At 38.5% G+C, this 25,357-nt stretch overlaps 1 protein-coding gene across 1 annotated transcript; it reads left to right on the plus strand.

Annotated features, from left to right (window-relative positions):
- The first annotated feature begins 689 nt into the window (after window positions 1–689).
- On the plus strand, window positions 690–7,143 carry LOC148031573 (peroxidase 57-like). The gene is made up of 4 exons (XM_087685129.1): window positions 690–1,473; window positions 1,979–2,167; window positions 2,563–2,725; window positions 6,295–7,143. The coding sequence occupies exons 1-4, from the start codon at window positions 1,189–1,191 to the stop codon at window positions 6,741–6,743; spliced, it is 1,086 nt and encodes a 361-aa protein (XP_087541255.1). The 5' UTR covers window positions 690–1,188; the 3' UTR covers window positions 6,744–7,143.
- The last annotated feature ends 18,214 nt before the right edge of the window (window positions 7,144–25,357 follow it).

The following is a 25,357-nucleotide window of genomic DNA, read 5'->3' on the forward strand; positions in this document are numbered from 1 at the left end:
TGAACTTCATGGAGGATATTAATAATCATCTCCTCTTAGTGGACTAAATTATGCTAGTCCCATCTAGTGTATATGAAAATATATTTTGTTTAAAAGGTGATAATACACTTGGGATCAATGGTCAGCAGAAACATTTTTGATAGTAGATACACAGGAAACGTATAACTTAAAAGTCTAGAGGGGTCTTAGGATCAGATTCGACATATTTGCAGTTTTGTAAACAGTGTCAGATTTTCTTGGGGGGTGTTAGGATCAAATTCCATATATTTTCCAATTTTATAAATCTTAAAATTTATTCTTTAAAGGTTGAAGGTTTTTTTTAAAAATCGCCATTCATCTTACATCGCCTAGACATTTTTGTGAGGAATGCTTAGGATTGTGTTTTTTACCCCAAAATGAGGAGGAAATATTTAAAGAGTTCATATATGAGGTGCTAGTAGGATCATGAGTTAGGGTATGGGGGTTGGGTTGGAGGTGGTGTGAAGCAAGGTGTGGTGGGGGAAACAGCCTTTATTGGAATGAGCGCAAGCGAGAGAGAGAGTGCGTATGATACAAGAAAGTGGTAAGCAAAAAGGGCGTCGTTAAAATTGGATGGAAAAAGGGAGTATCAGCCTTATTACTACTTTAGTCTTGTTGCCCGCGTCTTGTATTAGTTTTAAATATGCGAGTGGGCTGTCGCTCATGTGCACATACATACACATACACAGACACAGACACCGACACACAGAGAGAGAGAGAGAGAGAGAGAGAGAGTCTCCATATGCTCGCCAGCCCTCCCATGAAAGTGATTGCTCAGCGTGTCTGGGTCTTTTCCTGGTCGATGATTGCCTGTTCTCAAATTCGCAGGCTATCCACCGAGAGAATATTGTCCCAAACAGTACTCTCGCTGCGCCATTATGAGAAGGAAATGCTTGACATTGTGCTTGATCAGTTCTTATGTTGAACAATGCTACATTACACTGATAATTGCTTCGATTGGAGTCTGTTTATCGTCTGAATGATCGTCTGGGCATCCTGATTGACGCCATTCATATCAAGCTGTGGGGGAAAATCACAGCTGTTTCTGGGTTATTATAAAAGAGGTGGAAGCCATTCATTGTGTGCATTTGGGGAGCTATAATTAGAAGGGCATTAGAGGAGTTGTAATCAAAAAGCTTTGGACTGAGGAGTGGAAATCGTTCATTATTTATGATGATGGAGATGGCTGCAAGTTGTGGCATCTCAATATGTGCAAGCTCATGTCACCTGTCCAAGCTCAGTAGAATCCCTGCCTTGGTAGTTCTTTCCAGTCTAGGGCTAATCCTTTTGTGCTGTCAAAATGCCATGGCTGCCACCACAGTGGTGGGATTCTACGACAAGAGCTGTCCGGCCGCTGAGTCGACTGTGCGAGCTGTTGTCCAGAACTATTTCTCGCGCAACCAGACCATTGCCCCTGCTCTTCTGCGCATGCTCTTCCATGATGCTTTTGTTAGGGTAAGCTCCCCTCTCCATTTTGTCAGAGTCATAAGGCACTGCCACTACTTTTGCCTCTATTTTGTCCAAGTCTTAAGGTAAGGCCACCACTCTTACCTGATGACAGTCCATAAAACAATGTCAGAGCTGTATCTCTTGTATCAAATTCACAGTACTGTGCTTGCTTCTGTCTACTTTGAGGTCATGTCTACATAGCGGTATACCAAAAGCTTTAATGACTGCATTCAGTACTGAACCTTAAACTCTTACATAAGGTAAATCATAAACCTTTCCCTTAACACTGATCTCATCACAGATTCATTTTGGAGTCTGTGGGACATTCTCAAATGTATTAAGATGTGTGCATGCCTTGCAAATGCAGTAATGAAAGAGGCTCATTAACAGCAAGGGAATGACTAGCTGAAATTACTCCCTCTGCACAAATGTAGAGGATTTTAGACTTCAAAGAGAGTCATCAGATGCTGGATTATGCCGGATGCTAATGACGCATTGATGATTGGTGCAGGGTGCAGAGGCTTCCATCCTGCTGGACTCCACTCCCACTAATGAATCAGAGAAGCATGCAGGGCCCAATCTGACCATCAGAGGCTTCGACCTCATTGATGCAGCAAAAGAAGCTGTGGAGTCCAAGTGTCCAGGAATTGTTTCATGCGCAGACATCATTGTTCTTGCTACAAGAGATGCAGTCGAGCTGGTGAGTCCCTCTCTCAAATCAAGGAGATGCTATGTTGCTTGATCTCTTCAGTCATGCTTGAGCAGACTGTTTGCTCGTGATTAGGATGTTGCTTAATCCGGTTTTTAATGTCTAATTTGTTGGTTTAATGCGAAGCATGACGCTCTAAATTTTGCCACTGTAAGGAAAATGTATGCTGCTTAATTGGGTTTTCTTTGGGTTGTACTTCAATGGGTAATGACAATGATTATTAATTGGGGCTAGCTAGTGTAGTTCTGAGTAATTAGTTGCGGGCAGGAAATGTGTAATGACAACGATTGCATATGTAGTTCTAAGTAGTAATTTGCAGGCAGGAAAGGTATAGTGACAGTGATTTATCGGACATAGCTTATGCAGTTCTGAGTAGTTAATTGCAGGCAGGAGGACCCAAATTTGCTGTGAGAACCGGCAGGTTGGATGGGAAGGTCTCCTTGAAGGAAGAAGCACTCACATTGCCGAGCCCTTCCTTTCCAATGGAGCAAGCTGTGGAGAGCTTCCGAGAGAAAGGGTTGACTGCAGCTGACATGATCACATTGCTAGGTATGATTTCATGGTTTGGACACAAAACCTTTTTTTTTTTTGAACTAGCCTTGGTCTAGTCACTTTATGTTTGAATGGCTTGGCAGTACACCCACCCTTTCTAACCAAGAGAAGCAACTTCCCTCTTTGAAAAGGCATGCATAGTAGTAAGGCCCTTTCACATGATGGGGTCTAGTTGCGCGGTAGTGGTAACGCCTCTAGCTACATAACAGTCGACTTTGAAAAGGTACGCACAATATTAAGGCCTCTCGCATGATGGGGTCTAGGTGCCTCACAACTTTTATTCAACAACTAGGGCCAATTGTGCAACACCAAACCACTTTTAATTCAATTCTTCAATCCATGCATTGATTTAGAGATTGTATGATATGTGAAATAGCGAGGACCACATACTTGCAATGACATAGATGGCTTCTTGATGCCCATCTATACAACATGAGGTTGGCCTACTTATCCTAGTTCTTTCTTAGCTAAAGCATTAGCAATGTTGTTATTCACTTAGTCTCTTCACGGCTTCTTTTACAGTGGGTTGGCCTAATGGGGTACGTTTACAAGAACATAAGGCATACTTTCGTTGGGATATTCCTGGTTATTAGCTTGGCTACAGGTGAAAGATGCCCCCTCTAGTTGCTGAGGTGGGACTAGAACCAATGGGCTTATGCAACACACAAACATCCCATCGATTATGCTACTGCTCAAGGGTTATTACAACTATGTTCTATGTAGTTATGATTGTGTCAAGTATTAAACATTGTCTCTTGAAACATCGGTCGAGCTACTGCTCAAGGGTTATTATGACTATGTTGTATGCAGTTATGATTGTGTCAAGTATTAAATATTGTCTCTTGAAACTTCTAAACCCATTTTCATATGCATTCTAGTTTTAGGGCAATTGATCCCAATCCTTAGTAGTTAATGAGGCATGAAATCAATTTGATAAGGATATTGAGTTAAAATGCCGCTTCCTTCATGGATAAGAACCTGATTAGCATTCATGAAAGACCAAGATTTGAAGTAAAGGGAGTTGTAGAGTCTCTAAGAATCTAATAACCAACAAAAGTTTGTCACAAAATTTGGTAAAGGCATGGATCTTAATTCAAGAATCTCTTGTTTCATTAGTCAATTTTTAGAATTTGCTACCAAAAATGTTTTTCTTAAAAATTGAGGCTTATCATGTTTTGCTTTGATCTTGTCTTATGGCAATACTAGCCTAGAACTAGTATCAAACATGAAGCACAAACCTTCTTAGATTAAAATTATGTATTCCCCTTGTGAAACCAACTTTTTATTGGAAAGAATGGTCCCTCACATCATAAATTTGTAAGATTCTCTATAGTTGCACTTAAATATTACTACATACTTGTGATTTAGAGGAAACATTGGCTTATCTCTTAAACTTTGAGAAATGCTCTAGCATCTACAATTGTTTTGAAAATAGACATAGTGAGGTTTACTAACCACTTCCAAGAGTAGGTGATGTAGTAAAAGCATAAGATGACATTAGGTGTTTACGTTATGGATTGAAGAACTAATATAACTTGAGCATATGAGCTAGAAAATTGTTGAAGCTTAAAATTCTGGCACCTATAATTTGTTTTCCAATTGTAGGACTTTGATGTTAGATTGATAGGATTAACCACTCTAAAGTATAATTGAAAGGCTCCAAATGGGTCCTATTTCATCTTGAGTGGAAACCTACATGTGGTACTATAGTAATACAACTTCTTTTTATGTATGTAGAATGTGAATTTGAAAATGGCACTATTGGGCACAATTTGGCTCCAAGTGGCTTGTGGGTGACTTATGCAGGAGGCATATTGTAGCTCACTCTTTTATAACAAAGGTGTATAAAAAAACTTGCCCTATCCGTAATCTTTTGTATTTGTTCATTAATGAACTAAGCATGCTTTGTCAACAAAAATATGGTCCATCTAGGCTACAATTTGTAGTTTTTAAACAACAAAAGAGATGTTGTAGGGAGGTTTGCAAACAATAAATATCACACATGTTATTAAATCTTTTATCTAAGTCTTTTGTAATATAAAGTGGAAAAATGATATTGTAAGGTGTAAGCTCTTATATTTAACATTGTGGTCTTTGCAAAATAGAAAATATTGATTTGAAATGGCAAGAAGGATGGTGTGAATTTTCACAAATAAAAATGGCATGGCAAAGAGTAACTTAAGTTGAAATGCTAAGTAGTGTTTACAAAAGGCATAAGATTTAATTTAATGTTTGAAGGTTTTCTTTTGATTGTCAGTTTTTTGTGAACATTGATGGCACGAAGAGTGGTTTGAGTTTTGATCTAGCCATCTTCTTTCAAACCTTGCTTTTTCATGAACATTGATGCTAAGTAGAGTGGTATGCATTTTGAGTTTAAAAGAAAAAAGTGTTGTAATAAAAGCATTTATAACACTTTGACTAAAGCACCCAAAATTTGAGCTTGAAATTAGTTGGCATTAGGGGTTTTTTATTAGGGTTTTACATGAATCGCAATCAATTTGGAAATGTATGTTTAAGATTTTGCATTATTTCGAAAATGCTCTTTACAAGCTAAAAAGCTTTTAGGTCTAAATCTAATAGGATATCCTCGAGTAAGTGGAGATATCAATTTTTGAAATAGTGGATACATTGAACTAAAATGGATTTTGTATTTGTAAAAAGGGAAAGGAACAAGAAGAAAAATTGACATAACTTTCTTGGGAGTTTTAGCTAGAGATATAAATTTGAACAATTTAGTGATAAATCTAAAATCTTAGCTTTTGAACCAAAATAATCAAAATTTGGGCTTGAAATTAGTTGCTATTGGGGTATTTTCAGGGAAACTTTATGTGAAAGTGGGACATTAGAGCAGTGTTCGAGAGAAATATACAAATTCCTTTAGACTCTTCTTGGGCTGTTAAATGAAGCAATTTGGGTGTACATTTTAAAGAAATATATACTATTTGTAGATATTGTTTCTACAAGTTAAAGTCATTCTAGGCCTAAGTCATATAGGAAATCCTCGAAGGTGATTTAATCAGCTGTGGGATATGTTGAGACACCACCATCCCAGCAAACAGTGCATTAAAGTAAGATGGGATTTATATTTTAAAGGGAGAAGAAATTGAGAGGGGAAAAAAAGAACAAGAAGTCATCCATGGGATTGTAGCTAGGTTGGAGTTTTGAGGGGGTGTGAGTTCAAACCTTGAGTAGACCATCGTCGGTTTTTCTCTTTTTTGTTTTCTGGAGGAAGGCTTGAAATTTGAGAGATATGCTGAGGGTGTCAAAAAGGTTTGAGCTTACGCACCCATGTGTGCGAAAAGGTTTGAACTCACGCACCCATGTGCACACGCTCAAACCGCTCGAGCTACAACCCCAAGGGCTATAATGGGGAGCAAGCATGCAGAAAGATACATTTGCAAAATTTATTTTTCAGATAAATAAATAAATAGAACAAGAAGGGCTATAATGGGGAGCAAGCATTCTGGAAAGATACATTTGCAAAATTTATTTTTTAAAATAAATGGATAAAACAAGAAGGAAAGAAATAAATAGAAGGAAAAGGGCTAAAGAGAGGGTTGGGACAGGGGCGCACACGGTGGGGGTGGCGCTGTGCGGCTTCTTCAACGACAGGCTCTACAACTACCACGGGACGGGGGCGGCGGACCCGTCGATGAACGCCAAGCTGCTGAAGAAGCTGACGGGGGTGTGCCCCAACCCTTTCGACACCGAGTCCGACGCCGACCCGGCCGTGGACCTCGACCAGGCCACGCCCGCCCTCTTCGACACCAGCTACTACACCCAGCTGCTCGCCGGCAACGGCATCCTGCAGCTCGACCAGGAGATAGCCGCCGACCCCCTCGTCGCCAAATTCTCCGGCGGCGGGGACGCCGCCTTCTTCCCGGCCTTCGTCGTCTCCCTCCTCAAGCTCTCCGACGTCGGCGTCATCCTCCGCCCCAGCCCCCTCGGCGAAGTCCGCCGCCAGTGCCACGCCGTCAACCCCCAGCAGCCCTCCGCCCTCCAGCACGTGACGTGACGGAACCGCCCCCCCCCCCCCCGGTTGACGGGATCGGCGGACGTCTTTGTAACGGAACGTTAGTCACGGGGCTACACCTTCCCAATTGCCTGTAGCTCCCCGGTGCATCCTCATGCATCCAGGAATATTTGCGTGCATAATTACAATTAATAATAAATGCCAATCTTCCTCATCGTCTTCCATCATATCACATACGGTAACTTGGCTAATACCATGTCATTCTACAAGTACCCTTTACTGCATTTTCCTCTTAGAAATTGCTTGCTTCGTTCCAAATTAATGCATTTTCCTCATCATCACCATTATCATCATCATCACATATGATACACGGGCCTAGTGTTCACGAAAAACATTTTTCGTAGCATATACAACCACCTCTAACTCAAAATTTTCCAGGGATTTCTGAATCAAATTACATGTATTTGCCATTTTTATAACTAAATTTTTTTAAAAGTTTGAGGTTTTAAACCTTATTTAAATTTTGAAGGTTTTAAATTTTTTTTTGCAATTCACTTTACATTAAACCTCGGTTTTTCATGAACACTAGATGGGCCAATAAAGTTTCATCTAAAAGCTTGCCATCATATATTTTTTGTTCCCTAAGTGAGTTACATAACACTTTTATAATATTCAAACTATACAACTCAAATAAAGAATTTTGGGGAGATTCCGATGTTTTTATCGAGTAGACTTAGTTGTAAATGAAGGATTCACAAAAGAATAATAACAAGGGATCAATGGTTTGACACTTAAAGATGCATTATTTTTAGGTTTTACAAAATTCAATTTTAAAAAAGTTACATCCGCACTGTTCAATTAACACATTTAAGTGGCTTTTAAAAATTGCATATTTTTGTACAAAACTCTCACTAAATTGGGGTCGACCATGGTTTGCTTCAGGGGGGCATCACCTTGTTGGCCCCTTTACCCTTCACTTGATCTACTATAGGCATTTGTGTTATTCTCTACTTTTCAACTTGAAGTGACATTTTCAACCAACAAACAAACAGTATGAGAATGGAAGCCAACTCTCACATTTCTACAAACAAATTAGGACACATTTCAACTTAACATTGCAAAGTATCATAGTAACTTCATTCTCATAGTAGTATAAGATCCTTATGCGAAGTATTAATGGTTGGTTTACCTTGACACTACTCATAAGAACACGTGAACTATATTTAGATTCATGTAGTTGATTACTATCGCTATGTACATGAATAATAGCACACATTGTGCACCACAACATTGTTATGTGCTTATTATTATTTTTCTCTTGTACTAATTTTGACGTGGTTTTGATAGGATTAGAGTCAAGCCCTTACACCAAGAATAAGAAAAACAAAACCTATGATGTGCTAGCTAGTTAGCTAGGTGTATAACAGTCCAGAAGACACAATTTTAAGCAAGCCTTGTCCATTAGGTCATGTGGCCACCTCAATCGCATCGGCATCTTTGTTTAAATAGTTTCATAGAGAGAGCTTAGGGCAATACCTAAGAAGAGCCGCCATGATTATTGCAATGTGGCAAGCCACAATTGTTTTGATAGTTAGCCACCTCTCTAGTCCCTTTAGTACTAGCAACTCTAGCTACCACATGAGCTTGTAGTTGTTGCACTACTAATTGTGCAATGATTTTCGTCAATCCAAAATGCTTTTAAAGCTATGGCATGTCACAAAGCTATCGTAGAGCTACCCAAAACTTACAAATCAACTTCTTCCTATCTGACAATCTTCCTCTTAAGGCTATCATTGACATCATCCAAATGCATAGGGTCCATTAGCACTCAAGAAATCCCTATTGAACCTTGGCGGCAATAGGAGCATGGTACTCCATGAGTTTCAAGGTCTTCACAATAAAACCTTAGCTTTTAATGACAAAAAGGAGTGCAAGCCAAGGATAATTGTTATCTTTCACGATGAGGCTAATTTATATAAATTCCATGCTTTGTTAAGTTGTTTGTCCATTCATTTATAAAAATTATATCAATATTAAAGTGGCCTTTAAGTACCTAATCTACCTATAGTTAGGTAAAATCCAAGTGCATATTAGTGACTAGAAATGATGTCAAGCTAACTTGGAGCTACTCACAAATAGTTTTATGCCCATGTGGAATTCAAGAAATGTAGTGCACCAAGAAATAAGTATAAGCATGTTCCTTCTAAGAAGTATGCTAATAGTGTTTTGAGAAGACTGCAAAAGTGGAAGTGTCGACTACTATTTTTTGGTGGATATTATTTTTGTGGAGTTTCAGTGCCTTACTTTTGGGCACCTGGATTATATTTATACTTTATGGACATCACCACATTATCATGGATGTATTACTTTGTGAGAGTCGAGCTCACTCTCGTGCACATTGTATTCACCATCCGTAGTTGTATTTGTTGCACCTGCAAGTACTACATGGATCACACACATGTATTTGTGATTAGAATGTCTTAGGTTTGGTTCTTTTAGGCTAAGGTTGAAGCATGCAATGATGATTGACCAGCATAGAGCCCACTAAGTGGATAGGATGCCCAAGGGAGGATGCAAACCCTAAATTCAAAATGTAAAAAGGACGCAAACCCTAAACCTAACCGTAATTCTTGGTCTAGTTGTCTAATGGTGGAAGAAGTGTTAGAAGAAGATAGAAAAGAAGGGGTGAAGGAAGAAGAGATAGGAGAAGAAGAAGAAGAAGAAGAGATAGAGGTACGGTTACCTCGATCATACACCCTACCCATTTGCCCCTCCACAAACCTAGTACACCCCCCTATATCCACACCCACACCCACACTAACACACCCTACTTTCCATATCTAACCCACACTAGAACTCATGCATTCCCCTTCCATACCTATTTACATATGCTCACATTCACTACCATACACCCTACACCATACACCCTACACCACACATAACACCTACTCCCAAACATACCTCATTCTCTCACTCCCACACATACATCAAATTCTTTTGCTCCCACACATTATCTTCTTTCACTCCCACACAAGATCTCCATACTCACTCCCACACATCCCCAACATCAAAGTCTAACTCCCACACATACTCAAACCCTAAAACTCACACTCACTCCCACACATCCATTACACCCTCTCACTCGCACCACTCATTCACACCACCTCATTTGTAAACACACTTTTAATTTTAACACACACCCAACACTCACTCATACCTGCCTCACTCATACTCTCACTCTCTTATCCCTACCCACTCATCCCTCACTCATACTCACTCATTCCTCATCACTCATCCCTCACTCATACCCACTCACTCATCCTCATTTACACTCACTCACTCACTCATATCCACACTCACTCATATCTCACTTATCCTTCACTCACTCACACCAACCAATCACTCACACTATGCCTTAAAGCTCACTCATACTTGTCTGACTCACATTCTAAATTTGAACCTCTTGCTTTATGTATTTGCATCAAAGTGTTTTCTTTACTTGCCATATTGTTAACATGACATGGTTGTGATACTTTGAAGAATTTCTTACACCCATGCACATTGCATTGGAAAGAAAGAAAGCCTGATTTTGCACACCTTACTCTTGTAAGTTTTTGAATCAAAGTGTTGCAAAGTGCATTGATAACTTGTAAGTTTTGAAGTCAAGCATTTGAAGTAAATATTTTAATGAATTAAGAACTTAACAAAGAACTTGTTAAACTAAGTAACCAGCTTATCATATTGCAGGGACTTGGCACACCTTCCACCTAGTACCTAGCCACAATGGGCTGACATTACCTTAGGCCATTTAGGATCATAGTGCACAACCACAAAAATCACTTTCACATCTACATATAGGCCACACTGCAAGTCATTAGGGGTTTCAATCATTGCAAGGACCCGATGAGTAAAATATTGACAACCAAGCTATTGTTGAGATATCGAGCTCCACTTGTGATATGCCAGGGTGACCGTTGTGCATTTATGTCACCGACTTGTCAGTTGCAGATGCGGTTGGTACATCGCCCATGAATAATAGCTAGATGACAGCTATCCTTATCTACTCTAGTTCGTGGCTCAGTTAGTATGCCACCTTAGTTGAGTTTGGTTTGAGACCCATATATAGGGTTCTTCTATTTCTATGTACTTGAGTTCTTTTTGGCTTACACAACTAAGAAGAGGAAAACTGTTTTCAGCCTCTACCCTTGTGTGTATTCCCCCATTGTGCAAGCAAGAAAGCTACAAGTGAGACTCCTTCCTTCTCTCCCACAATCTTGACATGGTATCAGAGCCTTGTTCGTGGTAAGGAGCTCAAGAAAGCAAGCCAAGTTCGCGGTGTTCTGGTAAGAGGAACAGTGTTGCTTTCATTCTTCTGTTTTGGGAGCAAGTCTCTGCAGGTAGCACAGTCGGAAAGTGCAAGAGTACATTGTCTCAGGTTGAGACGCCCTTCGGGGTGAAGCAAGAGGGCAGTATATGCTACGGGAAAGGGCTTCAGCCCCCTTGGTGACCCTGTTTTTGGAGGCGAAAGTTTTCTGTACGCACTCAAGAAAAGGCCCAGTTTTATGCTGTGCGACCACTGTTTTACAGGTCGGTGAAAAGTTACTGTAGAAATTGCATTGTATGCCTGTGTGTAGAGACATTGGGAGTTACAGAATCATCCTTGTTGCCTGTTGATGCAAAATCATCACTAGGAAGTAACTATCCAACACGCAAGGTTTCATGTAGTGCCCTAACTAGGTCTACCATGCCTACTATTCAAAAGGTCAAAACCACAAACACCGACCCAAAAGATGAAGAGCTAACCCCTCTTGCATATCTTAGGGTCAAACTAACTATGAAGCGAAAGCTTATCATTGACGCTCTCATAGATGAAGGTTTAGATAACAACATATTGACCTATGAGGTATGGATTGAGATAGGGGACAACTTGAACTCATCCCAACCAATGCAGCTATCAAGCCATATGGAGGACCAACATATTCCCTCTTAGTAGGAAGATGCAAATTTCTTGACTATTAATATTGAAAGCATGCCCACAGTGTTTTATGTGCTTCCAAATCAAGAAGATATGGGAAATAAAGTCTTTCTTTGAAGACCTTTCAAGCATGCAACCACATGCATTGTGGACTACGAAGCACACTGTATACAGTTAAGCTTACCAGACGTGGAAACAGTCACTACTTTCAGCATAAAGGGGACCTTGTCTCTTCTCTAGAGAAGGGCAAGAAGCTTGTCTCAAAGTTAGATCAAATGCCTAGAGAGGATATCCAGACAGTTCTTAATGAACTACTCAAGGCACATGAGAACAATAGAGAACTGCTTAGTAGGAACCCTCCTGGAACCAAAGGAAAGACCATAGCTGCTAGAAACACTAGATTTATGGCAAGAAATCAAAAACATTGATAGAGAGCTAGCACAAGGCCACGATGGGTGCCCAAATTGTTGCTCCATGCTAAGGGTTTTATATAGGAAATTGTTAGATTTGGTTACCAAAACCACCCACAAATCCACCTTGAGTGACCACGGACCAAGTCCCATCCAAATCCAACAGAAAGCAAAAGAGACCCACATACAAATCTAGGTCATGGACCAAGATACTTGAGGAGGCAACACCAAGTAAGTTAGTGACTGACAAGCTAGTTCTTGTGACACTTGAGCCCACAATTCCAAAAAAGCAACCACTTGGAGTTTTTGCTAATCCACACGAGGAACTGGTAGTGTCTAAAAAGTCATCGAGCAATAAGGAAAAGCTAAAACCAAAGCAGCCACTTCCATGTGAGGTTTCTCAAGTTGAAATGGAAAGTCCAAGGATAGACGAGATAAATCTCTGAAGTCTTGATAAGAAACAACCCCAGCTTATTGCTGGTTTTTCAAAACAACGAAAGTCTCCTTGAAACCAAGAACCTTTGTCACCCAAACCCAAAAAAAAAATCTGGCACAACAGTAGCCTAGTATAGCTGCTCAATCTAAGGAAAAGGATCCCAAAGGGACAGCTACAAAAACATCAAAAGAGTGACGACCTCCCTCTATGAGTGGTCACAAACAAATCCGAAACTACCTTGACCATGAATACTTCCATTCAGTCTCCTAAGGATCCAAGTGCACAATCATCTTTGACTGTCATGATTGACTACTCCACTGAATTGGAAGTTACTACTTCCAATTCTGAGATGGAACCCATACAATCACAACCCTTGGTTGTGACCAAGATTGTCTCTTGAGCTAAAGAATAAGCCTCTAGTACTTCAGTCTCACACAAAGATATAGAATCTAGTGTAGAGAGCATAATGAATCCATTGATTCACAAGCCATGTTCTTCTTGATCAAAAGCTCCAATACACTTAAAACCAACTAAATGATCAATCATGGGGATGTTAGCAAAGAGGGGGCAACACATAGATCAATTAGAAGCTATGAGTTCTTAGGAACTAGATGAAATACTCTTGACTTCACTTTCTCGTGCATATGTTCACACCAACCTTGGAATTGAAACTTTTGAGCATCAAGAACTCTTAGAAAAGCCTTTGACAAGGTTAGAGAAATCACAAATTTTTTGGACTTACCAAGTAATCGTGGGAGAAGTTATAAAGCAAATGACCAAGGTAGAGTAGGAGAAGCATCACTTAATTCATGTGCTCTACACTTGGAAGCACACAACAAGTTGAGAAGATGTTGCAGCATTGGTCAAGAAAGTAGAAGGACAAAGTGAGTTTGAACGGAAATGGTATTCTAGTCAAGGTTAGCTGCACGATAAGGTAGCCACATAATGACTATTTTTGAGCAAAGAAAGGCACTTTGGACTTCAATACATGATCCTAGATATGTTGATCCTATACATCTCTTCGAGTACTTGCACTTGTCCATGGTGTCAATGTTTTTAAATTGGCTAAACTTGATCCCTTGTGTGATAAACTTCTTTCAAAGGAAGAGCTACACATTGCAAGTTGATTAAGACAACAAGACATGATGATTGATGTCATTAGATATATCTTTTGTCTCACCGATGACCCACAACTTCTTGATGACCATGCTTCATTAGAGTACGATCCTAATTTCTATGAATGGTTTATTCCAAGGCTGAGTGACACAAAACCAAATCTTACCCCTCCTTCTAATACTATAATGATTCAATCTTCATCAAATGATGTGAAGCAGAGTGATGTACACAAACCTTCTACTAACCAAGACACAATGGCTGGAAGAGGTACGCTTGCAACTCCAGATCCTAGGCACAATGAGAATGATGTCCCTACTAACTCACCCCACCAATTAGTCCCAATTGAGCTAGTTGAGAACCTTGGGATGTTCCAAAGGAGGTTGTTAAGATATAACTCCAGATTAGCCCTACTAAACGTGACCCTCTTTCTAGCATCAAGCCTTTGCTAGTATGTTGACCATTGAGTATCATGGTTGCTCATTTGGCAAAGAAATTAAATTCCTATGAAATAGAATGCCTACTCCCAAGTTGTTTGCAATGATTGATCTAGGCCTTGCTGATAATGAGGCAGTTCGCATTCCACTTGGGAGGACAATGAACATCTTTTTTATAAAACCCTCTTGATTAAGAAGGAATATGTTAAGACTCTCCCTCAGCACTTGCTATCATGTCGATTTATTCCTTCTTATGCTTATGTGATCAAAATCCAAGACCAATTAGTACTTGATGAGCTTGAGGAGAATTGTCATTCCTTAAGTCCGTTCTTGCAAAAGTGGTTTTCTCATCAACTTGAGATTGCTTGCGATGGCATTTATCTTATGACCATAGCTAAGCAACATCGTACAGTCAATACACTTCAAGCTGACCCAACTTATTGTGAGACCACTTCACTGCGCTCTATCATCCTAGCTCGGAATCTCACATTGCCACGAAAGTTCATATATCACCCATTGCTTGACAAGATTCTAATCAAAGAGGAGCATTGCCAATCACTTTGCAAGATCCTCTTTGCTTGGCAATCTGATTACTTACCTTTGTGGACTAGATACCAAACCACCTGACTTGGATGCTTTTGCAGAATTGGAGTACAATCCGAATTTCTATGACTAGTGGATCCCAAAATTTGTAGAATACTAACTCTTTTTCCTTTTTAGTATTAGTTCCTTTGTACATATTTTTCTTTAGCTCAACTCGTTGCACTGACAATAGAAAAAGTCCCTCCGACTTTAGAAACAACACTACATCTTATGTGAGGGCAAAAAAAAACAAGAGGTACAAGATCAAATCCTTTTATTCCTCATATGATGGTGAAATTCAAAGAAGAAAAAAAGTTGTTCGTAATTCTTTCTATCTTTTTTCCTTGAATCCACTGCATGGTACTCTCAAAGTTTCACCAAGTGAATGCAAAAAATCAATAGGTGACAAAGCAATGCAATGAACCTCAAGGCTTGAAGACAATATCATTGGCAATAGAAGCTTTCCCATGAATATCCTACACTGCAACAACATTAAAGACTTGAAGTTGACACTAGCATCAAAACCTTCTTGAAGATCTCAAGCAAGACAACAAGTTTATCTTGGAGCATCACTGAAGAAACATAGAACTTAAAGAACCATCAACAATGAGGTTCCGATTTCTTCAATGCTACCATACCTTTAGTACAACATTTAATGGTCATCTACTTCCTTAGGAGCAATTGCAAATTGCTTCATCAATAAGCATACCAATCTTCATCGACAAGTTCAAATTCCTCTTTACTAATGGCTTCATCAACAATGTGGCAATGTGCTTCAATGTCCAGGCTCAATGTTTAAATATTCATTGTAGGCACCTCATTGCACCAATCTTGTTGTGCGCCAAGTTTTATTATTTGCAGTCAGCCTTCTGATCTCATACTTCCATTTCTCCTTGTAAGGCAACATGCCTTATTGTATATCACTGTTGTTACTTGACTTGCCAAAAGAAAAAAAAAGGGGAAAAAAAGAATAAACAAAAAAGACATGCATGCACTTGCACTACACCACACCTAGGGGTTCTCAAGTTGGATGCGTCCAATAACCCTAGTCAGCTAGCTCCATCTCTAATCCCCTAGCCCTTTTCCCATTTTTCCACACCCTTAATTTGGGCACATCAATGTTAGGACATACCTAAGGAGTCTCAACTCGCCTTGGTTGACCTATCTCCTTGAGTCACTTGCACATTTCATCCCTTCATTTGATTCACCAGTTTCATTAATCCTTACTTCTCAGAAAGGTGGAAAAGGTTATTCACCATAAAGCCAACAATTGCATCAGCTACCATGTGTGGTTGATCCCGCAAAGACCCATGTTCTTCAAGAGTTTATTGGATTGAACACCTACTCCTATCTATATTGTTCTTCAAGAGCTTATTGGATTGAACACCTACTCCTGTCTATCCCACATTGGTGCCTCCCTAGCATCTTCATCAATAACTACCTTTTCCCTCAATACCCATAATTCTTCCCATCTTCATTAGATCAAGATCCCTTGCTTCATCAAGCACTAGTCATCACTTGCAGAATCCATGAAGCAATATTCTAACTATGTATGCGCAAACACTCACTATAGTATTTGTACAATAGCCTATTCGCAGTTTTGGGTCCTCAAGTGTGGGTCGACCCATCTCCTATTGAGAACATCATATGTCCTATGTATGAACAACAAACTAGTACTTTCCCCTAGAAAGTGATTGCACGTGAGGTTTACTTTGTAGGTACAACAGTTCATGGAGGATCATGAGCCATCACTTCTACATCAACATTGAATCTCCCATCTTCTGCGATCTCCCATTCAACTTTAAGGGCCATTCTAGTTGTCTCCATTAGAAGAACCATTAGTCAAGTATATCTTTACCACAATCAACTTCTATAGGATTTGTCACCAGTAACAACATCAGTCACCATCTACCATAGTATAAGCAACATCATCTATACCCGCCACAGGAAAACAATCATCCTCTTCTGCAGAAACAAATTCTTCATTAGCAACATTCATTTCTCCTTATCAGGACTACTTATTCAATAGACTGTTCCCAGCATTCCACATTGTTAGTGCAAGCTATAGCATGCTACCTATGATGTGTGTGCCATGGGACTAGCACTCATCTAGGGGGAAATAATGTTAATGGTGTTTTGAGAAGATTGCAAAAGTGGAAGTGTCGGCTACTATTGTTTGGTGGATATTTTTTTTTGGAGCTTCAATGCCTTATTTTTTGGGCACTTGGATTATATTTGTACTTTATGGACATCACACATTGTCATGGATGTATTACTTTGTGAGAGCCAGGCTCACTCTCGTGCACATTGTATTGACCACCGCAAGTTGTGTTGTGTGGGTTGCACATATGTATTTTTTATTAGAATATCTTAGGCTTGGTCTAATTAGGCTAAGGTTGAAGCATGTAATGATGATTGACCGGCCTAGAGTCCACTAAATGGGTAGGATGCCCAAGGGAGGTTACAAACCCTAAATGCAAAATGCAAAAGGGGCGCAAACCATAAACACAAAATGAAAAAGGGGTGCAAACCCTAACCCTAACCCTAATTAGTGGTCTATATAAGGGTGGGAAGTCTCAGTTGTCTTCACCCGTTTGGCACATTCATGCTGCGGAAGCTCCATGAGTGTGACTACTCAAGCTTTCTATTCAATCTTTCTAGTCTATCATCTTACTTTCATTGTGTTGAGAGTGACTGAGAGGGAGAGAGTGAGAGGTGTCTTGAGCAAGGGACTGAGGACACGTGAAGCTCTTTGCCATCGTCTTGCTTTTCTCTTCTTCTCTACTAGCTCTTCGACTCGTTGGTGTGCTTGTTGGTGGATGCGAAGGAGTGGCGGCATTGGATCATATTGATCGTGGTTGTGGAATCATCGTCGAGCCTTCGAGTCATCAAATGCAAGAAGGTAAGTTAGGTGAGTTCACTACAACTTGTGCTAGTCTTGTGTTCTTGCTTTCTTGGGTTGGAGAGGAGGATGCTTGGTTAGTTAGAGTGGAGCGTTGACAGACAAGTGAGAGATTGTCACTGAAGTGAGTTGCAGTTTTTGAAAGAATAGAAGTCTGTCCAAAGTCCCAATTTTTGGTGCGTTAGGCTCAACAAAGTAATTCATTGGAAAGACTCATAACACTAATCCTTGGCATGCATGATTGAATTGCTTATGCATGAGATGCTTATCTTGCAATAATGCAATCACTTTGGAGAATGTGAAATTTTCTACATATATTGACTCAAGATTTCATCAACATCTTGATAATTTCTATCAAGCCATTTGTAGAAGTTCTTGTCATGACTTTAGCAAATCATTGAGCAACACAAAGTTTAAGAATCAAATTATCCTATTGGCATTGATATCATTGCCACCAAGAACCCTAAATAAGTGCATTGCCATTATTAATAGCTTAGCTTTCAAGGAAGTGACCAACAATACCTACCCATGGTTCCTTGCACTTACATATGGCTTGGAGCAATGTTTGGCTAAATGTACAACAATTAGTACATTGGGTGGACTTCTATTTTTTCAGAAGTTATAACTTGCTTTAGCAAAAGTCTCTCATATTTTCTTCTCAACACTCTACTCTAACTAACCATGCATCATTCTCTCCAATCCAAGAAAGTAAGCATACAAGATCTCTAGTGGCCCCTACCTCCAAGACATGATAGAACCATCCCCCACCCCATTGAAATTATCAAACATCCTAATCCCAAAATATCCCCTCTATTCATGGAGCTACATCTTGCCTTGTACCTTCCCTTCACCTTGATCTCCTATAGCTCCCTGGTGCACTCTCATGCATCCTTACCTTTTCTCTGAGGATTTGCGTGCATAATCACAAATAAAAGCATCTTCCTCATCATCATCATATCACATAGGGTAACTAGGCTAATACAGTGTCAACCTAAAAGTCCCCCATTATATCACAAATAAAAGCATCTTTCTCATCACCATCATATCACATAGGGTAAGTCGACTAATATAGTGTCATCCTAAAAGTCCCCCATTATATCTCCTCTACCCCTAATCCCTTGAGTTACATAAAATTTTTATAATAGTCAAATGATCACACCTTGCCATGTACCTTCACCTTAATCTTCTATTGCTCCTTGGTACATTCTCAAGCATCCTTTTATAGCTCCTTAGTGCATTCTCATGCATCCTTACCTCTCAAAAATTGCTTGCTTAGTCCCAAATAAAAGCATGTGCCTCATCACCACCACCATCATCACATAGGGTAAACATGCCAATAGAGTGTCATCCAAAAGCGCCTCCTCCCCCCCGTTTTGAATTTAAATAACTTAGCGAACTGAAACATCACGAGTTTTTCTTTGATTTTTCCTTTCAAAGGACTATACTTCGGAAAAAAAGTAAGGGAAAGCTAGCAAATTGTACTATTTGCACTGCTTGAGTTTTGTTGCTTTAATTTGTTCATCTTATTGAGAAATTTTACTTACGCATTTCAGTGCTCTTTTAGAAATTTCCTTTGCGTTTTATGTCTTTTTGTTCCCCAAGTGAGTTGCATTGCATTTTTATAATAGTCAAAGAATAACATTCAAATAATTTTTTTTGGGTTATTTGGATGTTTTTATCAAGTAGGCCTAGTTGTAAATGAAGGGTTCACAGAAGAATATTAATAAGGGATCAATAGCTTGACACTCAAGGATACACATTTCAAGGTCTTACAAATTCCAATTAAAAAATTTTACATCCCTAATTGTTCAACTCATACATTTAGGTGGGTTTTTAAATTTGCATTTTTTTTGTAACAAATGTCACTAAATTGGGGTGGGTTGTGGCTTTCTTTAACCTCATTGGCCCTTTTACCCTTCACTTGATCTACTAAAGGCACTTGTGTTTTTATCAACTTTTCAACTTGGAAGTGACCTTTTCAACCATTAAACAATATGGGAACAGATCTGATCTCACATTTCTACAAAATAAATCAACTTAACATTACAACATATTATAGTAATTTCATTCTCATTTTAGTATAAGGTTCAACACCTTTTTTTGAGCTATAAACTAATAGTGTAGTCATCCAAACTTGCACTATAAGAGGAGTAGGATTGTTAACAAGTAAAAATATTTTACAACAAAAGAAGAGAAAAGAAACGCAGAGCAAACAACAACTTAGAGTGAATCGATTAACTATTGAAGTCTTCTTAATGGGTCAAAGCTCTAACTTATAAAGTAAGATTTGGTATTTTATAAACTTTGAAAAGCTCTAACTTGTAAAGTAAGATTTGGTATTTTATAAACTTTAGTAAACTTGTTGTTGTTAACATAGGGATTGGGTCACCAAATTACCAATGTTGAGAAAATGAGTCTATTATGTTTGAGGTGATATTTAAGAATATGACTATATGAGAAAAGTTTCTCCAAAGTGGTCCTCTACCCTTAGAATGGTAGGTATTTTCCCTTGGAAACCAAAGATTCCATAAGATTCCAAAGTGGTCCTGGCTATCAACATTAAGTTTGTTGATTAATCTTTCTAACCATTCTTGGCTCCTTTTGTCCTGATCAATATCATCCATGGGATATGAGAAAGGATTAAATATCTTGAATGCATTGAAAATTGGTAGATCCTCAAATCTACTAGTCAAAGCATTCAAAACATTTTGCACATATGCTCGCGCAACACCAATGCATTCTAAAAGAGAACCTGTCTCATTTCCATCACCTCCAGGAATTGTATTTAAGTCCAAGTCATCATCTTATTTTTTTGAATCACTTATACTCTTAGCTCCTTTCTTCTTCTTTTTTGACACTTTTAGAATTGCAACATACTTCAATACATGTGTATGTGATATGCCATTAGCATCTACAAAAGCCAACTTTCCATTTTTTGTCTTATTCAGGAATGCTGAGAGATGCTTTGAACCAATACCAAATTTCTCATCATCACACATAAATATATCTCCTATTGAGCTTCTCAAATGTTAGATCAATAAGGGTGCCAATCTTTGTTACATCCATCTCTTGCCTTTGAAATTCAGAGTTGAGGTTTTTAACTCTCCAAGCACATCTACTAAAAGGTGTATGATGAATTGCACCATAAATGTTGTAGCATATTCATACAATTTTTTCTCATGTCTTTTCCACTGCTCAAGAGCAGCATGCATAATTTGAACAAACCTATCCATCACCTTTCCCCTTGAGAGCCATCGAACTGCATGCATTTGTAACATTTTCATGTCCATAATATCATACTCATGCATTATTTTCCAAAGTTCCATATGACGGTTTGTTGATCTTCCTAGCCATGAATATACTTTGCTTGCAACCTTATCCACAAAGGCAAATATATGGGGGTGTGTCACAAATCCATCTTTTACTGCAAGTGCTTGTCGATGGGGAATATGGGCAATACAATGAATCCCCATGACACGTGGCAATGATGCTTGAAAGCATACCACAACTCCTGTCCTATGCCTTGTCATAGCCGAAGCTCCATTAGTTGCAATAGCAACTAATTTTTGCATGTTTAAACCACTTTCCAAGAAAAATTCATTTATAGCATCACACATGGCCTCAGATGTTCCATTATCCACTGGCAACAACCGCACAAATCTACAAATTGCATGTCCTCTACCTCCATCATTGATATATGAAACATAGATAATTAGATGCTTTTCCATAGTGCGGTCAGTGTTCTCATCAATGAGCAATGAAAAGAAAGGTTTGCTTTCGAACATGGTCCCTCATAGCCAACATCATTTCCCTTCCTGAAACCGGATTTACATAGGATCCATACTCATCCGATGCTGGCATATTTGGAGTACAAAGATCCCCTTGCAACCTGCATAATTGCAGATATTTTTCCAATAGTATGTCCTCACACGCACAAAAATATACCAATTTCATGAATGAAATGATCCGCTTTTGTTCACTGTGAACTATGGTATCTAATCCATGGTTCATAGGTCCATTTCCATCACTATCAATCTTTGCCTTGGCATTACGAGCACGTATTGCACTAATGTGATCAGATGTCTTAGCATGATTATTCAATGCCGACAATTGGATGCTTTGAGAGCCTCCTTGTGTATAGGTATTTCCTTTGCTAGCATCTTGACACCATTGGCATTTCACTCTTTCCTCGTCACATAAATTTTTAGATATGTATGCCCATGGATGCAAAGAGTCCATTGATGTCGCCACTTTCGTTTCACCTTTTTAATAGAAGCATCAACATTGGAAGAGCTCTCTGCTGCATCTCCCACATTCACAATTATATTTTCTATATCATTTAACACTGCTAAAGTCATTCCCTCTTGCATTCTAGAAGCATTTGCATTTAGTGCTGACATTTGACTCATAGTTTCATTAGCATCTCCTAATACCAAACCCCTTGGCCTTCCACCAGCACTTTGACCTCTTGATAGAAAAGAGGTTATAGAAGGATAAGCCTTTCTTTTCCTTGCCAAAGCCTTTTGAGATTTGGATGGATTCATGGTAGAGGTATCTACAATACATAAAAAGATAACATAAAGTAATGTACCTTATGTTATGAGTATAATATGCATGCTTTTCAAAGGTTGTTATGTGAAACAATAAAAGAAGGTTGTCAATGTGTACCTGAAAGTAATAGCTCAAGTCGATACATGTTGGTGAATTGGAGAGAGATTTCCAAGTCCCAAGCCTCCACTAAATCTCCAGTAGTATCTATGACACACAATAACTATCAAGGATGCTTAAATCCATCAAAGATTGAATCATAATGCATATTAAACTTTGAATATAGCATTATGTTTCAAGTATTGCATATTAAGCACCATTGGTAGATTGAATCATAATGCATATTATACTTTGAGTATAACATTATGTTTCAAGTATGGCATGAATTGTTGGCATGAATCTTTCTTTTTGGTTTAGCTTTACGTCATCCATTCTCTATATACTTTTTAGAGTAGGAAAATTAGTGTGCACGTTTGCATATGGTTCAAAAGTCCAAAAGAGGTGGTCTCCAATGGGTTAAAGGCTAATATCTCCCACAAGAGATTCTCTTTGGAAAATGTGAAACAAAGTTTTAGACGAAGTGTGTCCACCAATCACTCAAGCTGGCTAAGATATGGCTCTTAAGGACATATGTATGAAGTCACAAGGAGAATCCTAAAACAAATCTTCAATGAAAGGGATGGTTTCTATCCCCTTTAATACTTTTAAGTTGATTAAAGAACCTACAAGCTACAACTCTTTTGTTTCTTTTCAAATGTATTAAAAGAAGTTGCACATGCTAATTAACTAGATAACTTTGGGTTCACATTTCTTCCAATTTTAAAAGTAACCATTAGGAAAAAAATGAACTCACAAATGGGCCCTTAAAAATAATATAGTTTAAGATGTGGGCCTTTTGGATTGTCCAATAGGAAGGCTAGATGTTGACATCCATGGAGGGTGAATCTTCTCTCTCCAAATCTTGGTTTTTCTCTATTAAAAAAAGGGGTAGTGGGGGATTAAAAAAAGGGAGAATGAATAGTACACAAAATTTGAGTTTCTCTCACCTCGTATTTCCCCCCTTTTTTGGAGAATTTTCAATTTCGGTTTTTTTCCCTCTCACGAAATCAGTTTGACCCAAAAGTTGAGCAACATACCACTTTTCCTCTCTTCTTTATACTCGTGAGTTTTCATCTCCATTGAAGCTTCCTGCTGAGAGTAATTAGGGTTTTGAGCGTTCTTCTTACCTTTGCATTTTCTTCTCCATACAGCTCCAGATTTTGGGCAAAACACAGGTGCCCATCTCTCTTTGCATTTTCTCTTGTTTGCTATTTTTTCAATAGGGTTTAATGTCGTTTCTTACTGTTGTTGTTGTTTTATTGCAGAGGTTGTTTGGGGCAGGAGGAGACAAAGGTGCTTATCTCTCTCTCCTTTCTTTCCCCCCTCTCTCTATGTGTTGTTTCTCTTTTATGTTGTGTTTTCAATAGAATTTGATATTGGTTTTAATTGTTGTTTTCTTGAAGAGTTTATTTGGAGTAAGAGGCAAAGGTGTTAATCTCTCTCTCTGTTTGGTTTTTTTTTTTTGCTGATATCTTTTCAATACAACACAATGTTAGATCTAACCCTTGTTGTTGTTTTGTTGCATAGATCATTTTGGGTGACATTGCATAAGTGCTTATGTCTCTCTCCCTCTCTCTTTCTCTCTCTATGTTTTCTCTTTTCTACATGTAAATACTAACTCTTGCAAAATTGTCTTTTGCAGAGATCAATTTGGGCAAGATTGGATAGGTGCTCATTTCTTTCTCTCTCCCGCGTACTCACACAAACTCTCTTTCTTCCTCTCCGCATTATCCCTTTTCTACTATCTTTACAATAGGGTTTGATGCTAGTTCTAACTTAAGGATCAATTGTTGTTGCACCACTTAACACAAGCTAGAGCAAAGATTCTGTAGCTCAATTTATAGGTAAATCTACCATATTTTGTGGTGCCAAAATTTATTCATTTAATTAGTGACTTTTATATTTGATGGGATTGATATTTTCTTCTGTCCATCATTTGCAATGGGTTTTGATTAGCAATGATTCAATCTTATCTTCAACAAATCAGCTTATAGGTAAATTGGCCTTGTTTTGTATTGCTTCTATTCATGCAGTTATCTAGATATTTTTTGCTAAAAGGGATTCATGCAAGAATTTTTGTTAAAAGCAATTCATGCAGGTGTTTTTTTGTATACGCAAGTATTGTACAATGTTTAGGTGAAGCATATAATTCTCCATCAACTATTTTGATGTGGTGAGTGATTCCTTTGTGTTGGATGATATGAATCTGCTGAAAGTCAATGGTTCAAAAATCCTCTGTTTTATTGGTCCTATGTGTCCATTTGGATCTCCATGCCAATTGACAATGATCCATGAAACTCTTATATCATATCATCCGTATGACACACAATGTGTTGAGTCTTAGAATATCTCAGGTGTCAATCCAATGTGCCTATTAAGATTTGCATGCCATGTGGTTGTTATCCTTGTAACAACTACTCTATAATACCCACATTTCATACAATGTATTGAGTCAAATCAAACTCCTCTTTATTATAATAAAATTTATTTTGGCAAAATTCTTTGAGTATTCTTGTGCTATTCTTTTCATTATATTTCATGTAAATGGTATGATTAAAGTGATGTCTTGAAATTAAATCTATACTTTGTGTTGATGTATATATCCACATGTATTTTGATATTGATGTTTATGTCTGTTTACAAAAGTGTAAACATCTATTAATGCTATGTTGATTTGTATGGCATATCGGTGATTACTGGACAGACTTAAAATGCTTATTATTTAGGGATTAATACATACTTCTTTACATCTAATGCGTAGGTTATAATTCCTAAGAGAAGAATAAGCATTCTCTTGATAGAAGTACGTAACAGAAAAGATGAAGAAGGGAATTGGATCACTGATACTTATCATTGCTCGTCTTGGATACATATGCGTCCAAGTATGAAGGGAGCTTTCAGGGTGAAAGCATCTGCAATTGCAGATGTATCAAAGCACTGGAAGGGTAAAATTTTAGCTCTCATACAAAGGAATGTTGATTCTCACCTTGTAATAGAGGCATTTGTACAACATGTATTCATGCAAAAACAAATACATATTGCGCCCATTGTGCCCTTTCAATGAAACATTACAAACAATAAGTATTTGCAACTCATTGACAATGAGAAATTTCGTGATACCTATGTAACAACTTGTCTTGTATTTACAGAAGTA

This window comes from Lygodium microphyllum, chromosome 9 (genome assembly GCF_053477565.2).
Source record: "Lygodium microphyllum isolate KBCC chromosome 9, Lygodium_microphyllum_v1.1.10, whole genome shotgun sequence".
Lineage (NCBI taxonomy): Eukaryota > Viridiplantae > Streptophyta > Polypodiopsida > Schizaeales > Lygodiaceae > Lygodium > Lygodium microphyllum.